Source organism: Strix aluco, chromosome 5 (assembly GCF_031877795.1).
Source record: "Strix aluco isolate bStrAlu1 chromosome 5, bStrAlu1.hap1, whole genome shotgun sequence".
In the NCBI taxonomy this organism is placed as follows: domain Eukaryota; kingdom Metazoa; phylum Chordata; class Aves; order Strigiformes; family Strigidae; genus Strix; species Strix aluco.
In genome coordinates this window covers 16861177-16878065 of record NC_133935.1, presented here as the reverse complement: position 1 = coordinate 16878065, position 16889 = coordinate 16861177, and the positions used below count along the sequence as shown (strand labels likewise).

General features: G+C 42.9%; 1 protein-coding gene across 3 annotated transcripts in view; it reads right to left on the bottom strand.

Moving 5' to 3' along the window:
* The window catches only part of NINJ2 (ninjurin 2), a 76703-nt gene that overhangs the window by 32288 nt on the left and 27526 nt on the right, over positions 1 to 16889 (bottom strand). The window contains exon 1 of one of the 3 annotated variants that reach the window (XM_074826164.1): positions 16702 to 16835. The exons of 1 other annotated variant lie outside the window; for it this stretch is intronic. In XM_074826164.1, coding sequence (XP_074682265.1) covers positions 16702 to 16734 — 33 coding nt within the window. In that variant the 5' untranslated portion in view covers positions 16735 to 16835. Of the gene's footprint in view, positions 1 to 16701; positions 16836 to 16889 lie in introns of those variants that run through there. One more of the 3 variants, XM_074826165.1, reaches the window with a different exon arrangement.

Genomic DNA, 16889 nt, shown 5'->3' with positions numbered 1-16889 from the left:
TAACCTGTGTCCAATGATAGCAGTTACACATCTGTCATCTCTGTGCAGAAACTGAGTGCTGAAAGGATCAAATGCACATGCATTTGAGGGGAGACGAAGACGCTCCAGTGGGGGTGGCGTTGAAGGATTCTGACAAGGTGCCCTCCAGGTCCAGGACAAACAAAACTAGACAGAGAAAATGGACTTGAATTCTGCAGTGACTCATGATGCTTGGTGTGCTTCTGTATGTTTTAGCCTAGTGATGCTGTTTCAAGCCACAGGGAAGACATGTGGGTATATCTGATAGTGAGTAAAGTGTTACACAGCTCTTAGTGGCTGTGATGCCTTGCCATCATGGTATGTTCAAGCCATAAAAGCTATTCCAGTTGTGTGTCATCAGTTCTAATTGCCCCCCTTCATTTTTTTGTGGTATTGTATGGTACAGCTCTAAGAGGCCAGAGTTACTCTCTCTTCTGCATTCGTAGCTGAATACAACCTCTGAATTACACCAATTATTCTGTTAATCCTCTTCCTGACTTGACCAAATTATTTCAGAAAGTAGCTATGGTCATCTATATGAAAAAGTGAAACTAACAGCTAGAGAGTTATCTTCTGCATAACTCTGAGGGTTACACCTTGTAGTTATGGTGATCTAAGAGTCCAGAGCAAATGCTCCTGCTATGAGTCTTGTGCTCTCTTGCACTCTTGCTTTCACAAGATCCTGTTCTGAGCCAATTCAGCTCATTAAGCCAAGCTAAATTTAAAAAAAAAAAAAAAAAAAAAAAAAAAGAAAAGAAAAATAAACCATTTTCTCCAGCTTTAATGAGCTGAATTGTTTGTGAGAAGGGTTTGGCAAATGCCAGCACAAGGGCAAGGTGGGATGTGTCTCTGGGAGCAGGAGATAAGGAGGGAGCAAAGGGTCGTAGGCTGAAGAGGAGCAGGACCTCCCCCTTTTGAGAGCAGCAGGCTATTAGATCATCCTGATAGCTAATCTTTCTGGTTGTTAGTCATTGCCTTAGACTGGGGGTGTCATGACAAAACCCTCGTTGCTATTGTTGTTACCCTTATGACACAGAGGCAACATGACTTGTTTCACATAATTTCCTTCATGTAAACAGTGAGTAGGAATTTCATGTGTCTGTGTTCAGGACACAGACAATGACTTCTCAACAGCTTTTGCTGGCTGATGAGAGTGCTGGGCTGGGAAATAAGGGTGGTATTGACTCTGGAAATGGCTACAAAGAGCAAGATGTAATCCTTATGTGAAAGACACACTGAGAGACCCTGAAGAAAGAAACCACTTATTTCAATATATGTTATCCTCTTAAGGTCACTTAGGTAAGGTCAGTGCAGCACCATTTGATGGTATACTTGTGCCAAAAAGTCATAAGCAATCCAATTAAGCCATAAAAGCTGTTAATGGTGCAGTAAAAGCTGTATTTCCACTGGATGTTTTGCCACTATAATACCACCAGCAACATAGTCACACTATGCTATATGAGTATAGGCTGAGATTTATATGTGGCCCAGAGTGATGCAGCATCTTGAATTTTGTGAAAGGTAGCCATGCCGTGGAATGGTTCCCCCGCAGAGATAGGCTAACAATGCAAAGTGTGGGTCTGGATCCAAAACTTCTAGCAGTTCACAAGTGGCCTACACCAATCTCTTATTTCTAGTCCCTAACTTTTCATAAACTTATATATGGTTATATATATTTTTAAAGTCCCAGACCGGTCTCAGAAAACATACAGGAGCATGCCAAGCAGGAATTGCAAGCATAGTATATAGAATTTCATGTTAGAGTCAAGTAGCTGTGCATGAAGTCACCTAGTACTTTGTGTATTTGCACAATGTAATCTTTGGTTACCTGATTTGTGTACAGGTGCTCAAATTGCGTATGTGGAATGTCAGCAGTTGATTTACTGGAAACATTAAAAAATAGGTTACTATGTCTATGCAAGTTCACTACAAAGAATGCTCCCAAGCTTGCCTATACATGTTAACTCTTTCTTTCTGTACCCTCTAACACTCTACATAATAATATATCTTCTAAATCAGTGAATCAGTGGCAACATCTATGGAGCATCAATTTCATTTACCCCTCCTCAAGGAGCTTGTTCACTATTTGCAGAAGCCTTTTGTGACCCTTAGATGAAAGACACTTCATCTGTGTAAAATATTATTATTGTTGTTGTTAGTCTAGTGTTTTCAGTGGGTTTTATTGGAACCTGATGTCCTGCCAAAAGTAACACCCTGGGAATCTTTCAACAACTGTTCCTGGGTGTTCTGTAGATTACTGCTGTTTTCTCATACACTGTCCCTGGGAATTACATTCTCAGATTAGAAAAAATGTCAGTTGTCTTCCCTCTGTGAAAAGAACTGCTGTTCAGGCTCTATATTAAAAGATTAGGCTAGTAATTTTTTCTGGTGACTTATTATTCAGTTGTGTTTTGTTTTCTCATTAACCCCTTTGCAAAACAGGTTCAAAATGTTAAATAAGATTGATGTGAATGGTCTTGTAGCATTATGCAAACACTCCACATAGCTGAGAATGGCCAGTTAAAGGAAGACTGGTGGAAAATTGGACCCAGACATTCAGTCAGCAACTTTCAACCCTGCAGAGACAAAGAACCTTTAAGAGCTAACTTTATAATGAGGAGCTATAGTACAGCATGGCAGAAATTAAAGGGAGGCCCAAATCCCCTTAGTGACAATTGTGTTTTTCAGAGATCTCCTGGGTAGACATGGCTTTGAGAGACCTTTGGGAAGGGGTGTAGCAAATGAGGCCTTCCTAGGAGACTATTGGGGAAGCAAATGCCTCTGGGCCAGAATAGGAATGGGAGGAGATTAAAGCAGAACAACCATTTCTCTGACAATTGAATGCCCAAATTCTGCAAATATTGTCTTCTTCTGAAACACATTCACATTCAGCCACCAAAACAAAATTTGCAGGAACTGAAGTTCCTTATAATTCCTTTGTCATTGTATCTGGTGTTTATCCTGTAGTTACTCACTTCAAGATGGCTGAGAGACGAAAGAAGTGGGAACCACTGATGCAGAACAAATGCCCTGGATTTCAAGCGGGGTTCACTCAGTATGCATTTTGTATCAGAGCTGCATTCTTATAAGGGGGTAGCCAAAAAGCTGTGTCCAAATGAACTCCTGGAGGTTTGAGAAGGGATGGAAGAGTTAGGGAGAAGGAGGAAAAAAAACCCCTGGACCAAGTGGGGCAGACTAGGCACTGGATGCCTGTGTTTGGAGCACCATGGTGGATGTGATGGTCATTAATTGACATGGGCTCAGAGAAGTAGCTCATATTAGCTCCCAGTTTTAGTTGCGCATCGAAACATTTACACATACCTAGCACAAAGTGATGGAGGGGTTTATCCCTACAGTTTAACCACTTTTGATCACACTCTTCCTTTTCTGGTTTCTGCCTTCCCCAGCAGCTCAGCTGTCATTGGAGCAGCTCAGCTTTATTGTCAATATGCTGTGCAGTATTCCTTTGAAGGGGTTTTGTGGTGCCTTTCTGTGCACTCACTCCAGTCTTTTTTTTCTGAAAAACAAAACCAAAAGCCAGTCTGCCCCTTTTTTCTTGTTCACAGTTTCTCATACCCTGTTTGGGCACCCTGATACTCTGTTTGATGCTGCTGCTGACATGATCAGAGAAGACAGGCAAAAGAAACTTCTTTCCACCTATTAATATGATTATCATGACCAGTGACTCAATCTATATTTATCCCTACCTGACAGGAAGATAAATATTTAGTGAAATCATTACAATTGTTCTCAGTTCTTGACCCTGGCACCAAATAGTCTTGTTTTTGTTGGGCCTTTTGAAGATATTTTCCCTTGTAATCTACCTTCTGAAGAAATACTGCCTCAAAGGATACCTCTTCAATCTTCCATCTTGAAGGCCTTCACTCATCTACACCTATTACATTTGAATGTAGCTGCAAAGTCTTTCCTCTCCTTACTGCCCTCCCAATTTCATACATCCTTCTAACAGCTCAGCTCCTGCAGCATTTGAGTACAGAATGTGAATTTCCCTCTGCTTGCAGGTATCAACATGTTAGTGTTGATTATGTACATAATACAGGTGCCTTGGGCAAAAGGCAGACTGAATGCTGCTTGGTAACAGATACAATATTCCCACAGTTTTGGGCCCATAGGATATTATCTATAGCACGACCAAGAGGAGTCACAGAGTCCTACCTGCCCTTCACAATGCACCAGGAGGAGAAGAGGGCCTTCAAAGGACATAGATCATTTCACACAAAGATTGTGATCAGTAAATCACAGCCTTCTCTTAGCTTGTGTATTTTGCTGGTCCTAAGACAAACTTCCCACAAGTATTGCTCTCACTTCTGCTGAATCAGCCTCACAATTACACCCACTGAGCAGATGATAGCAAATGAAGATGTACTTTGTCATGTACAGGGTACAAATGTATCATGTGTATGGAAATGGCTGATATAGCTGAAGGAGTTACTCAGCTAGATACTGTCCCTTATTTCTCAGGGAGGTCAAGAATAGTGCTAGAGACAGTGTCTTCTGATTGAAGGATAGTCACTGGGAACAGTATCCTTTCAGAGTGCTCCAACCAGATCTGCAATAGTATATACCCACCTAATAAACAGATTTATCAAGTCCATGGACATACACGGTTAATTTTTCAGGGCTCATGGTAAAGCTCAGTGCTACTTGCTCTTGCATAACTCCTTTGAGGTTTAGTTGGCTGAACTTTATTTTTCATAAGTCATTTGATAATATGTAAAATTTAAAAATGGGAGGAATATAAAAATTATGTTAGGCATACCAATAACAGACAGACTGGGCTCCTAGCTGAGAAATGAGTTCTCATCAGATAGGAAAAAACAGGGAGGGGAACAAAGGAAGAAAAAAATTGCTTTTGGATCAGAATAAAGAAAAATGTATTGTTATCATTTGCAGCCAAAGAGCAATGCATCTTTTTGTTTTTTTAGCTATTCTTTGCTGTTGGCGGTTACAGGGATACCTTTCCCTGCAGCTGGCCAAGCATCTGAGTCAGTTGCTCCCACAGGAGAGATAATGTCCTTGTTTGTGTGTGAGTGGGGCAAGAGGAAGCGCTTTAAAACGACCCTGCCCCACCCTGGCTGTCACCACCACACTGGCCCACAGCCGAACCCTGAGCCTATTCCCCCACCTGGGGATCCGTAAGAGAGCTGCCATTTTGCCATGGCCCAAAAAAGTGAACACTGTAAGACTGACCTAGTTCGGGTGATGCCTGAAGGATTGTGGCTGAGGATAGTGCAGAAAGGGTTGGAAATGAATCAGACGGCTACTCAGCTCAACATCGCTAACCAAAAGCTAACCTAATTAGTAGCCACCAAGACCTGTTGCCATCTGCTCTTGAGTTGCCTGTCTGAGCCTGGTCCTGAGCTCAAATCTCTGCAGAAAGATACAGATCTACAGCATGCCTGCAACACTGTCCACATCAGAGATGGCTTTAGTTATCTCTTTTTTTTCATGGTCTCAGCAGAATAATTGAGCATTAGATCATCTCAGAGTTGAAAAACACTTCTTGCTATACTTAGTAGCTCAGGCTAGGATGAAGTTGAGAGCTCCATCTTCTCTGGTTTCTGGAGACAGAGACCTTCAGGACTCTCAGTTCTCTCTATCTGTTCCCCCCATTTGGCTTACTAGCATTCATAATCCATCATTTTGTGGACCAAACCCTGCTGGAACTCTCTTCTGGGGCTGCAATCCTCTTTTTCTGGTTTGTTTCTCCTTCATGATTTCCTTCCTATACTTAAGTATTTGTTTTGGGATGTGTTTGTTTGGGGTTTTTTTCTTTTTTTTTTTTCTTTTCCTGGGATGCTGAAGGTATTGCCTCCTCTGAGCATATGTTAACATTTTTTTTTTGGTAGGCCTATATCTCTTTCCCCCAAGATCTGTCTAGCTGCACCCGGATACGAGTAGTTTTCTCCCTCAAACTCTGTTGCGCCCTGGCTCCTCATCTGAGAAGGAGGGAAGAGGGGCTTTTATTGTGCTGGTGGACTTTGCCCACCCCTCTCTGGATCTGAATAGGCCAGCATTATTTCACAAGTGCTAAATCCACTCACAATGGTTTTAAATGGTTGAGCTGCTGAGCCAGCTGAACAGCCAACACCAGAGGGGAAACCACATTTCGTGAGCGCTTCAGATTCCTTCAGACTGTACGTGGAGCCATTAAGAGCAAAGTAAAAGCCCTTTGACACAACACCCTTCGGCAATTTTTTCACAGCTACATGCCAAAAATGGGGACTGGCTAAAGAATTGGTCCAGAATCAGCTCCCAAGAATCTAGCACATGAAAATGGAGTTCAAATCTGTTTCTGTTAAAAGGGAGGAAAATAGCAGCATATTATATTTTCCTGTAGCACATTAGTTCTTTGCTGGATGTCTCTGATAGTGTGGATTGCCAGTCAAGGTATCACCATGGGCAAAAGATAAAAAAACCCCACATTCTTATGTTATGCAGAAATATTTTTTATTTTATTTTTGTTTTTATCTGTTTTCCTTATTCTTTACACCTAAGTTTAGAATAACCCAGATTTTATACCTCATGGTCGATCATCCCAGAAGAACTAGATCTTCAGCTAACATGACCAGCCAAGAAATATCCAAGAATGCAAACAATAATCCTATTGCAATAAGATGGATGAAGACCTATCTAAAGGAGCTGCTATTTCTGTCTCTGTCCAGACTTGTGAAGACAGGGGACTTAGTTCTTCCTTAGAAGACATAATTGCATATTCCCTAAACAACTTCTTTCACAATCATCTGGGTTAGTTTAGACATTCAGTAATGGAGGTTTCCTAGCCCAGACAGTCTTGATAGAGTGATTACTTTGAGCAGTTGCATTGAGAGAGCAATAATAATTGATGGTGGTGACGAGAATGAACCTCCCCCCTTCAGCGCTTCAGCTTCAGTCAGCAAAAAATGTGTGGCCACAGCCTGAAATCACACAGGGACATGCAGGAACATTTCATCTTGAATCAGCTAAAAAAAGGTGCAAACTTGAAGTTGCATCAAGAACCTGTGTGGTCATTCTGAGTCAGAATTTGTTTAATATAATTTGTTTAATATAATTTAGGTTGTTTCACTTCAGCTTTGGGGCTTGCTTTCTACACCATCAAGGCTGAGCATGACTGTAACACCACCAAGAAAGAGGTGCAAACACAGCTGTGTGCCTGAACTTTTGAAAGTGTGTCGAAATTTGTTTCAAATTGATGTTGAAGTTACATTCAGCAGGGAAGAAATTGTGTTTGTTCTCTCATTGACAACTTCAATTAATGTTCTTCTTTACACTGTCTGAAGTAACAGAGTGGTCTCTGATGACTAAATAAAACAATCCTTAACATTTCCTTTAAAAAAATAATGGAGATTAAGAATTTAGCCAGTGAGAAGTAAAAGTGAAACCACAGAACACACTGCTGCTGCATGGCAATTCACCCATCCAGAGATGCTCAGTCCTTCCTTCCTGCTTCTATCACTTTCTACTTGTGTGTCCTTGAGTATATTTGTGGTCGTTTAACTGTCTCTGCCTTGACCTAATATCTGTAAAATAGGCAGGAAAACACCTCTTGTTCCATATGGGGATTGTGATATTTACGAAATGCTTGGAGAACTAGGGACAACAGAACTTGGTTCTCATACATGTCCTGTGAGAGTACAAAGTATTGCTGTGTTGTTATTTTCTGCAGAAACATTCCTTCAGTAAAACATAGGCTACAGAAGAATGGTTGGTTGCCCTTTGGCTCTTGTTAGATTGGTAGGAACGGTTATTTTTCTCACATAACTAAGGTCTGCAGTGAATTTGGGGCTTTTTTTTTTAATCCCCCGAAATATCATTTGGAGTTGTGTGAGTGCAAAGAGAAAACTTCTTCAAATATGCATAAATATTTGCAAAAATGAAAAACCTAAAGAAAAAAAATGAGCCCAAACAATCCCCAAACCAATACATCATCTCATTTTCTTGTTCTCATTTCTCTAAACCTGTTGACAGGATTCCCCCAGAATTTCCAGCACTTGCTGAACCTTGACCTAAGCAGCGTCATGAGAAATTTCTTCCCCAAGGGTTATTTCGGATAGAAAGTTCTAAGATCCTGAGTATAATGGTTTTCACAGCTGTAATTATAGAGTCACATATCTGATTCATGTAATTTGACAAGGAATTATAACTTGCCTGGTTCAAAGGAGTGTGTCAAGGTGTATGGTAACTGGTGATGTGAATCTTGCAGCATCTGCACATGGGCTCTTCCATCATTCTGGTGTCTAATTCAAATGTTTCTGTTATGTGTTTACATACCTGGGGCAGTCTACATTACAATATTCTTGTATTGCCTTTTCTCAGAGAGAATTTTATAAACATTTGACTCACAAGCCAGGGATGGGGAAACGGCAGTGAAAATGCTCATGCACCCTTTTGTACTTAAAAACTCACACTTCTCTGTGTGGTTATTGTATGGACACAGCATTGCCCATTTTTGGTTCTCAGAATAGAAATGTAACAAATGAATACATATTTTACAGGAAGGGCTGAGAAATGGTAACTTGGCTTCCATTTTTAGTGGCTAAATGAGTAGAGATGCTGTACCTGTTTGTTGGCTGAGAGCAAACAGAGTGCGTGGTTCAGCTCTCAGGCATGGGCTGGAATGAAGCTGAGGGAGGCAACTTTTTGACAGAAGACACAAAAATCGATTTAGCCATGGTTTAGCAGGTACTTCACATTGCAGAGGACTCCCACTCACAAAGATGTCTCCATGGGAGGTTTTAGTGTTGGCCAGCCAGGAGAACGTGTGTTGCCCCCATCATAACCAGGCTTATGATTAAATAAATAAAACTAAATAAAACCCACTCCTCGTGTGCTCAAATCTGCAAGGTGCAAGTGTGGGTGGGATGTATCTGTATCTCAATGTGTGAAACAGGTACATGGTGAGAGATGGTGCCCCTAAAGGTTGTGGCTGAGTAGGCGATGGTGGAATGAGGGGAAAGGGGTCCTGCTGGCAGCAACACGCAGGTGCTGTGAGCAGGCCAAGCTGGGCTGGCGATGTGGCACAGGGGTGGTAGGAGGGTTGTCCTTGGCTGGTTTGGTGCAGCTGGCAGCGGACCTTATCCTCCAGACAGGGTGCAGCCATGCTGTTGCTACTGCTCTCAGTGGGGCATGGGGCCCCCAGTACACAAAGCCCTGAGTGTCTCCTCAGCCCCCAGTGCTGCACAGGCACCATCTTGTTACCCCAGGTCCTGTGCCACTTCACCCCCTTCCCACCCCCTCAGGGAGACCCCATGCCTCCTGAGCCTTGCTCCTTCTCTGCTCCCCCTGCTTTAGTTGTATGAGCTTTATAAAGTAGCCACAGAAATCTATTATTAATAAGTTTTTGTAGCTGCCAACCTCTGGGGTCCTCTCCCCTTACCTCAGGGGAGGTGGCAGCACCCTCCGACCCAAGTGACTCCCTCCCTCCCTCCCAATCTCCTCTTCGGAAATGTCTGGGTTTCCTCAGATTACTTTTATATTGCCCATTTCCCCTCCCTTGCAACTTTGACAGTTTCTAGCTGTGACCCAAGGTCTGGCTCTGCTGTGGTTACCAGACATGGAGGTGAGGTGCTGTGTGCTCCAGTCTGCGATGGACCAACCCTACAAGGCAGTGGGGGAAAATGTCCCATAATTTACTGTTATGGCAGCCCCAGCTCTGAGTGTAACTTCTATGTCTACTGCCACACGTTGTAGACCGGCATGCATTGTCGCTGTGGACCTATGTGCAACTGCAGGCAGAGCCTCTCATGGAGCCCTGTGAGGTCTGGGGGTCCCTTGTCCCTGCGAGGCCAAAGAGCTGGCAGCACTTGTACAGCAGCTTTGTCCTCCACCACAGTGAGCCTGGGGTCTGAATGCTCTGCAGTCAGTGTTCTCTGGAAGCACAACCTCCTTTCTGTAGTTTATAGCACTGGTGGGCAACTTTTTAGATACATCAGAGGAAATGACTGTTCTAACAGCACGTCATTGCCTTTTTCTTTCTGCTGCAGGGTTATCTTAATCCTACCCTAACCCTAAACCTAGTGGAAGAATCCTATTTAACAACAGTCCCTTGCACTTTTCTGTGGGAGGCCCCTGCATGCCAATTGTTTCAGTGAGAGCAGATTCCCCGACCGATGGATCAGTCAGGCTAATTCACTATTTGATATGCTCTCTATCTTTTTGCCCCCTTTCCCTTCTCTGCCTTCACATGCAGTGTTTCATGATGGACATGGCCTGCCTAGTGCATGGGACCAGGCTTTCTCACTCAGAAGGACATTGATACTCTTCTCTCACCACCCCTCAACAATGTGGAGTGCGAGGCACCAGATCAACCTCTGGTGTAAGGCCGCTGAATTCCATAGGATAACTCCAAGGGTATATTTGACTCCACATGTGCCTCATTTTCCCTAGATACCCTAAAACCTGAGGTCCAATTCCTCAAGATGAAAAATACCATCCCCATGTTTGGGAACAGCATAAGTGAATGTTCACCCTAAGTGGGAAGGCTGGCCGTGTCCAGGTAGAGCAAGCAGGAGGAATGTATAGGGGAGAGGAGAAATGCCACATCTGACTACAGAACAAAGGACTGATTAGTACTGGCTGTAAGAAAAAGTCTCTTTCTTCTCAGTGTGTTGTGATCACACTTCTCTGTCTTCTACTATGAGAGTTTCCAGTTTCTGGGACCAGTACAGGTAATGCTACGCAGACTTGCAGGTCCCTGCAGCTGTGGGAGGAGAGCATAGGATCATTATTGCTTTGAAGCATGATATCCTATTTCACACCTGTTTTTTGACCAACTAGGGCATGGTGAATCTCTGCCTAAGCCTCTAGTTAGGCCTGTAAAGGCTTTACTCTCAAGTAGCAGTCCAAAATCTTGCAGGCTGAGTGACGTCCACTAGTGAGAACAGCAATCATTGCTACTGCTTGGGCCTTCCCTGCGTCTTCCACTGGCTACACCCAGACTTGGACCTTCAGCTAACTGATCTGAAGTGAGGGGTAGCTGCCACTGAAAGGACAGATCCTGCTGCCTCTACATGCTTTCATGGCCACACAGTCCTAGTCATTGGCAGTTGTCTGATCCTCTCAGGAACCACTGCAGAACAGCAAACCAGAACACTAGCCCTGCCAAAAAGTTGTTAGTTTTCTGAGTTTAGCTCCCTGAACTAGCTTTACCGGGGTCAAATGAATGGCACAGGTAGTGGGGTGCACCCCTGGGAGTAGGGAGTGGGATCCTGCTTGAGGGACTGAGTAATTGGGTTAGTTAAAAACACAGTGAGATGAGTTCTTCAACTCTTGACGGCTGTGGCACACACCATACAGAGATGACACAGGAATGGGTCTTTCTGAAGGACTTGAGATTTTCTTTCTGAAAGGCTCTTTTTCTCTCTCAATGCAGACTGTCTATCCAGGCCCAAATTAGAGAATCCAGATAATGCTACTGAAACCCACTGGGGCAGGGATGCTGCTCAGTTGGCGATATCAGATTGCCACTGTTCCAGGAAATCACTGAAGGAGAGTAAAGGCCCTATGGCACTAGAAAGCACAAGCTGGTTGTTGCTGCAGAAGCAGGCAAATACGTGCCCAAGCCAAGAACTTGTAAGCACATCATAGCCTCGAGGCACACATTAAAGCCACAAAAAAACACAAACCCAAAAGTCTAACCCAGTTGTGAACACACTCCCTGCATCCCCTCATCAGGCCTAGACTGAAAGTGGGATGTGGGAGATGGCATTTACAGTGGTAAGTGGCTTTCCATTTGTTTTGTGGGCATTTTGGAAAAGTTTGCATTGTCATGCCTATAGCTAACTCTATTTATTTGTCTGTCTAAAATCCCTGCTGTAAATCTGGTCAAAAACTGAGCACTAGAAGTAAACTGTCCAATTATTTAAAATCTTTTTTCTTTGCAAGTTGCTTGTAAACCTGTCTTCATTTCTGCAGACGTATTTCGCATTCGAAGTATTTGCCAGACAGCTTCTGCCAAAAAATTTCAGTGTAGGGTCTGTTTTCAACTATGATTATTTTATCTGTTTACTCTTTTTACTTTTGATGTATGAATGATTCCCTAAATGGTGAGGTATTATTTCTGCTTTTCGTCCCAGAGGATTGTAAATCTTTTTATCCAAAGAGTAAGAAACTATAAAAAGAAAGACGCAACAGACAATATATAGGGTCTTTTGAAATACGAATATGGATGACATTCATCCAGTGCACATCCCTTAAAACACCCATTTATACAGAATATAACACTGATTCATAAGAAAATATAAAAATACAAACCTAATAAAACTCTGGAGCCGTTTAGTATCAGCCCCAATCTTTGCTCCATTCTGCAGTATTCATCTGGGGCTCTGACAGATTTAGCCATGGCAATAATGTGTGAGTGTTACTGATTTCAGCTGTCCACAGACTTTCCCCCAGTTACGGCTGCTGTGGTGGGAGTGGTGGAACGGATGTTGTCTCAGTCGCTCCCATTCAAAATCTGGTACATTAGCTTAAATCACCGATGAAACAGGGTTGTGTTAAGATGCCAGGTCGTGAACTGCAGCAGCTGAGGTACACAGCTAAACAGATTTAATGGGTCTTTTGCTGCTGAAAAGAATGGTCCTGTATAACTCCCTCCTCCTCTCTCCCCCCTGCAAATCTCTATGGAAGGGTTGGAGGTGAGAGTCAGGGGGAATAATAGCATAAAGAATTGCAGATAAATCAGCCAGAAATTGATTATCAAAGCCGTACTTCTATTTTAATTTATAAACCTTTGTTTCCTGAAGTAAAAAGAAGTTGAGGATGGGATCTTGTTGTGTTGTTTTATTTGTTTCTATCCTAGATGTGTTTTTCTGATCCCAGCTATCTCAGGACGTACTCTTGTTATATCTCATCAGGTTACTGGTCTGCCTGCCTGGTTTCTCATCCATGGCAGATACTTAATAGGGGAAGGTGAAAGTTTCACTTGGAAGCCACAAATAGAGATGTCTAGGAAGAAAAATACATCATTCAAATTAATTGATGATAAAATTTTAGCTTTTAATAGGTAAATTAATCTTTTTAATTCAGATTGTATCTTTTGTCTTAGACTTGGCTGGCTGGCATATATCTGGTGAGGCTGCTCTACAGTCTTGTGGCTTTTTTTTTTAATTTCAGTCCCATTTCCTTTTAGCATCTCTCTGTGCACAGTTTGAGGTTTTGTCTTCCTAGAAGTCAGATCCGGAAAACAGACTCCTTTGAAACACAGAGGACAAGAGAATTTTTGTGAGGGAGAAAGTGGGTTAATGAGAGATACTTCTTGCTGTTAAAAAGCAGTCCTAGGTCTCACTTATGGAGTGTATATGGGTGTATAACTTCTCTAATGCAAGATACCACTTGCGGTCTGGTCAGCAGTTGTGCCATTGCCTGTAGGGAACTGAAAAGCCTATTTATTTTTATCCTGCTATTGGCTTATGGGATTCAAAAGTACCTTTTTTAGCTTGCATAACTGTAAATATTGTTACTGGACCTCTCGAACTCTTCTCAATGCTTGCTCCAATATTTGACCTTCTAACCTGCTCCAGGAGATGGCAAATTCCACAGGCTGATGACATGCTGGGTGAGGGAGTGTCTCCTGTTATGGAGACTTTCAGTTTTGCTGAGTGAACTCCTCATGCTTTAGGATAAGCAAAAAAGTTGGGACTGATCAGTTCTCCTTAGAGCCTTCTTAAATCTTAATTGATTCTTCTAGGTCTCTCCTATGCTAGGCCAGAAGCTCACACTGTTTTCATTCTCTTGTTACCTGTATAGTCTGGCCATGTAAATGTATAAGAAATGCTAGTAGGTACTGTGCAACTGCTTTGGGCACAGGATCGTCCCTCTATAACTAAAAATTCCTATTTCTGTATTGTATCTTAACTTTCGTGACTGTTCCTGCTACTCCATCCAGGAGCTCTTTGAGGAGTGAGTCATGCATTGCCAGCCCAGAGTGTGCAGTGCACATTCCCACAGGCTCTTCATAAACCCACAGCTGGAAACTTCCAAGAAGACATGAAGACACCTGCTCTGCGTTTAGTGCTCAGAGCAGGGACTCAAAAGAGGCTTTTAAATGTACTTTCAGCTGAAAGACTTCTTTTTTTTTTCTCCACCACTGATCACTCCTCCCCTCACCTCACACTTGTCAAGTCATGTCATTGCCAGGACCCTCTGCTTGTCTCAGCTATGTGTCATGAATCCTGATTTAGAATTCTGCCAACCACTCCAATTTGTCATGAATGGGTGATTTAGATCACTTAAAGAATCACATTCAAAGCTACTAGCAAAAGCGGGTTTAATATGTTATAAAAGTGCAACTGAACAAAGTTGGGTGGCAAGGTTCACTCTATTACTGTACAGCACAATCATTTGAACAATGATTCAAAACTACCAAGACACAAATCAAAGTTACCAAGGCACAAATCAGAGTTACCATACTACAAGGTTATGCACGATATCAGTTGCTTACCAAAGATCTGCTGTTGGTAAAAGGTCTCTCTGCCTTGAGGAGCAACCTTGAGAGGTGTCCTAGCTCAAGAGGAGATCACTGCCATGCAGCCAAGCTGCCTAGCTGGGAAAGCTCAAAGAAGGCTCACTTAGGCTGTCATATTTATGGAATAAAGTGGTTGGCTTGTAGTCAAATTACATGCGATGGGAAAGGTATGTATGAGACTCCTTGTACCCACAACTTCATTTGTTCCTTGATAAATGAGTCTTGGAAAAGCCACCCGCTATTCATGTGTTAAGCACATGATTGGTGTTCCAAGCTCATATGCATCAATGCCCACTGTGTCACTCTGCTCCTTTGTGGGTTTCCAGGGAACAGATTGAAATTAGAGGAGTTGTTGGCCTGTTTACGGCTTACGCCTTTACCTCCTTTGGAGCCTGAACCAAACTACTACTTGTTTGGTTAAAAGGTTGAGTGCATTCATCTCACTATGTGGTTGTATGTAATACTTTTTCCCTCCCCTGCTAGCACTGTATATTTCCCAGTCATAAGCCTGCAGGAATCGGTGTGCATTCACCTATATTTTGTACTGTCTGGTGGCTTCATGAAATCCCTGTAAGGTATTGCAAAGAAAATCTCAGTAGCATGATTTTTCTTGTGGCAACTTGTGTAGAGGTGGATAGAAACACTCCACACCTTCCTGCTCTAGAAGCAGATATGTATGCTCTTTTCAATTTTGTAACTCAAGGAACCTTTAATCTTCTGGGCTTATTTATTTGAGTGTTGTAAAGACTGAAGATGGTGACAATCACTTTTGGCTCTTTACTTAACCTCAAGATGGGCTGAAAGAGAAAAATCCAAACCCTGGATTTTTCAGAAGTTTATGAGCATTTTAACTGGTGAAGCTGTTTTTTTCATCTATGAAACCTGGGCTTCAAATCAATGATAGACCTGAAACTTTCCATTGGGTGGAGTGATTTAATATACAAGGAGTTAATTTGACTTTTTGTTTAGCATAATTTTCTTGTCCTCTTTGCCCTTTGCCCCAGTTCCTGGCTTACTGATTTCTATACTTTTCCCCTTATTATCTAGCTCTAGGAAAGCCTCTCCCTTCCTCAGTCCTAGAGTACGTTTTCACCAGCTGTCATAGCTACCTGTGTATCCTCCTCGGTTATCATATTTCTTATCCGAGCATAACTGTTCCCAGGTCTTCAAAAACTGCTCTGCACCTCATATCTCAGTGGAGATACATTCTGCAGGATCAGGGAATCTCACTCCTTCCTTCTAGTTAAGGATAGTTATCCAGATTATTCTCCAAGAACACAAATCTTTCCATTTTAGTTTCTTTGACATGGGCCAAAGAAATAAAAATTGAGACACCAGATATACTTCCCCACTTTCAAGTCTAAGGATGGTTAAGAGCATTACAGACAGAAAAATCAGCTGCAAAATTTGGACCCTGCTGCCAACCTACTCAGGGCTGGAAGCTGTACCCTGGGCAGTCCTTCATATTCTTCCCTTCTCCAGAGTTGTCTGAAGTGCGGACCTGGACTTGAACTTCTGAAGTTTGATGGGTGTTTGTGATCTGGGCTTTTGATTCCATTTCATCTCTAATAGTTTCTTTTTCCAAACCCTTGGGTAGTTGCCCTTTCCTAGAACACATGCTGAGCACAAGAAACACCCTTCTTAAAAAACACAAACACTCAGAAGAGGAACACAGAGAACTGAAAGAGCTTCACCAAGAAGTTTTGTTTCTCTATAAACCCTACATAGGAAACCCTGGCCTCTGTGCTCCCTCCGCATTTGCTGTATTTATTTCTTTTCCTCCTCTCCAGATTGGGAGCACTTTCTGCCAAACAGAGAAAGGCTTTGTGAGATGAGGCATGGCTCAGATTTTTGCAGCCTGTAAAGTATGTGCTGCCTCCTTCTGAGAGCTAAAGGCTAACTTCTGCCCTTGCTGCCCCTCCTTCCCCCTAAAAGCAGCTCTTTTTAGTAATACCCCTCTTCTTACCCTCACTCTTTTTGCAAAAGGCCCATTACAGCTCCTGGCAGAACAGGGCAGAGATCCTGCTGCTAGCTTTTCTTCAAATGAGAACAGAGAGAAAAAACAGCACTGGGTTTTCAAGGGAAATTGGCTGCCAAAGCTGAGGAACAAATGATAAGAGCAATGGATATTTCCCCCAAACCGGGGACCTTCCCTCCCGCTTCTCCCTCCCATGGGTATTTCCCCGAAATGGACTCACTTGAAGATTGATGCTCTCCCCTTCCAAGGCCATCCTTTTGCCCCCAAGTCCCTTCCTCTGCAGACGGCACACAGCACGGGGCACTCTGAACTCCTGGAGACTCTCTCTTCGCTGGACCGGGACGCGCAGCTGCTGGAACAGACCTGCTATTCATCTGCCGGCGGCCGGCCGCCCGCCTTGGCATCAGC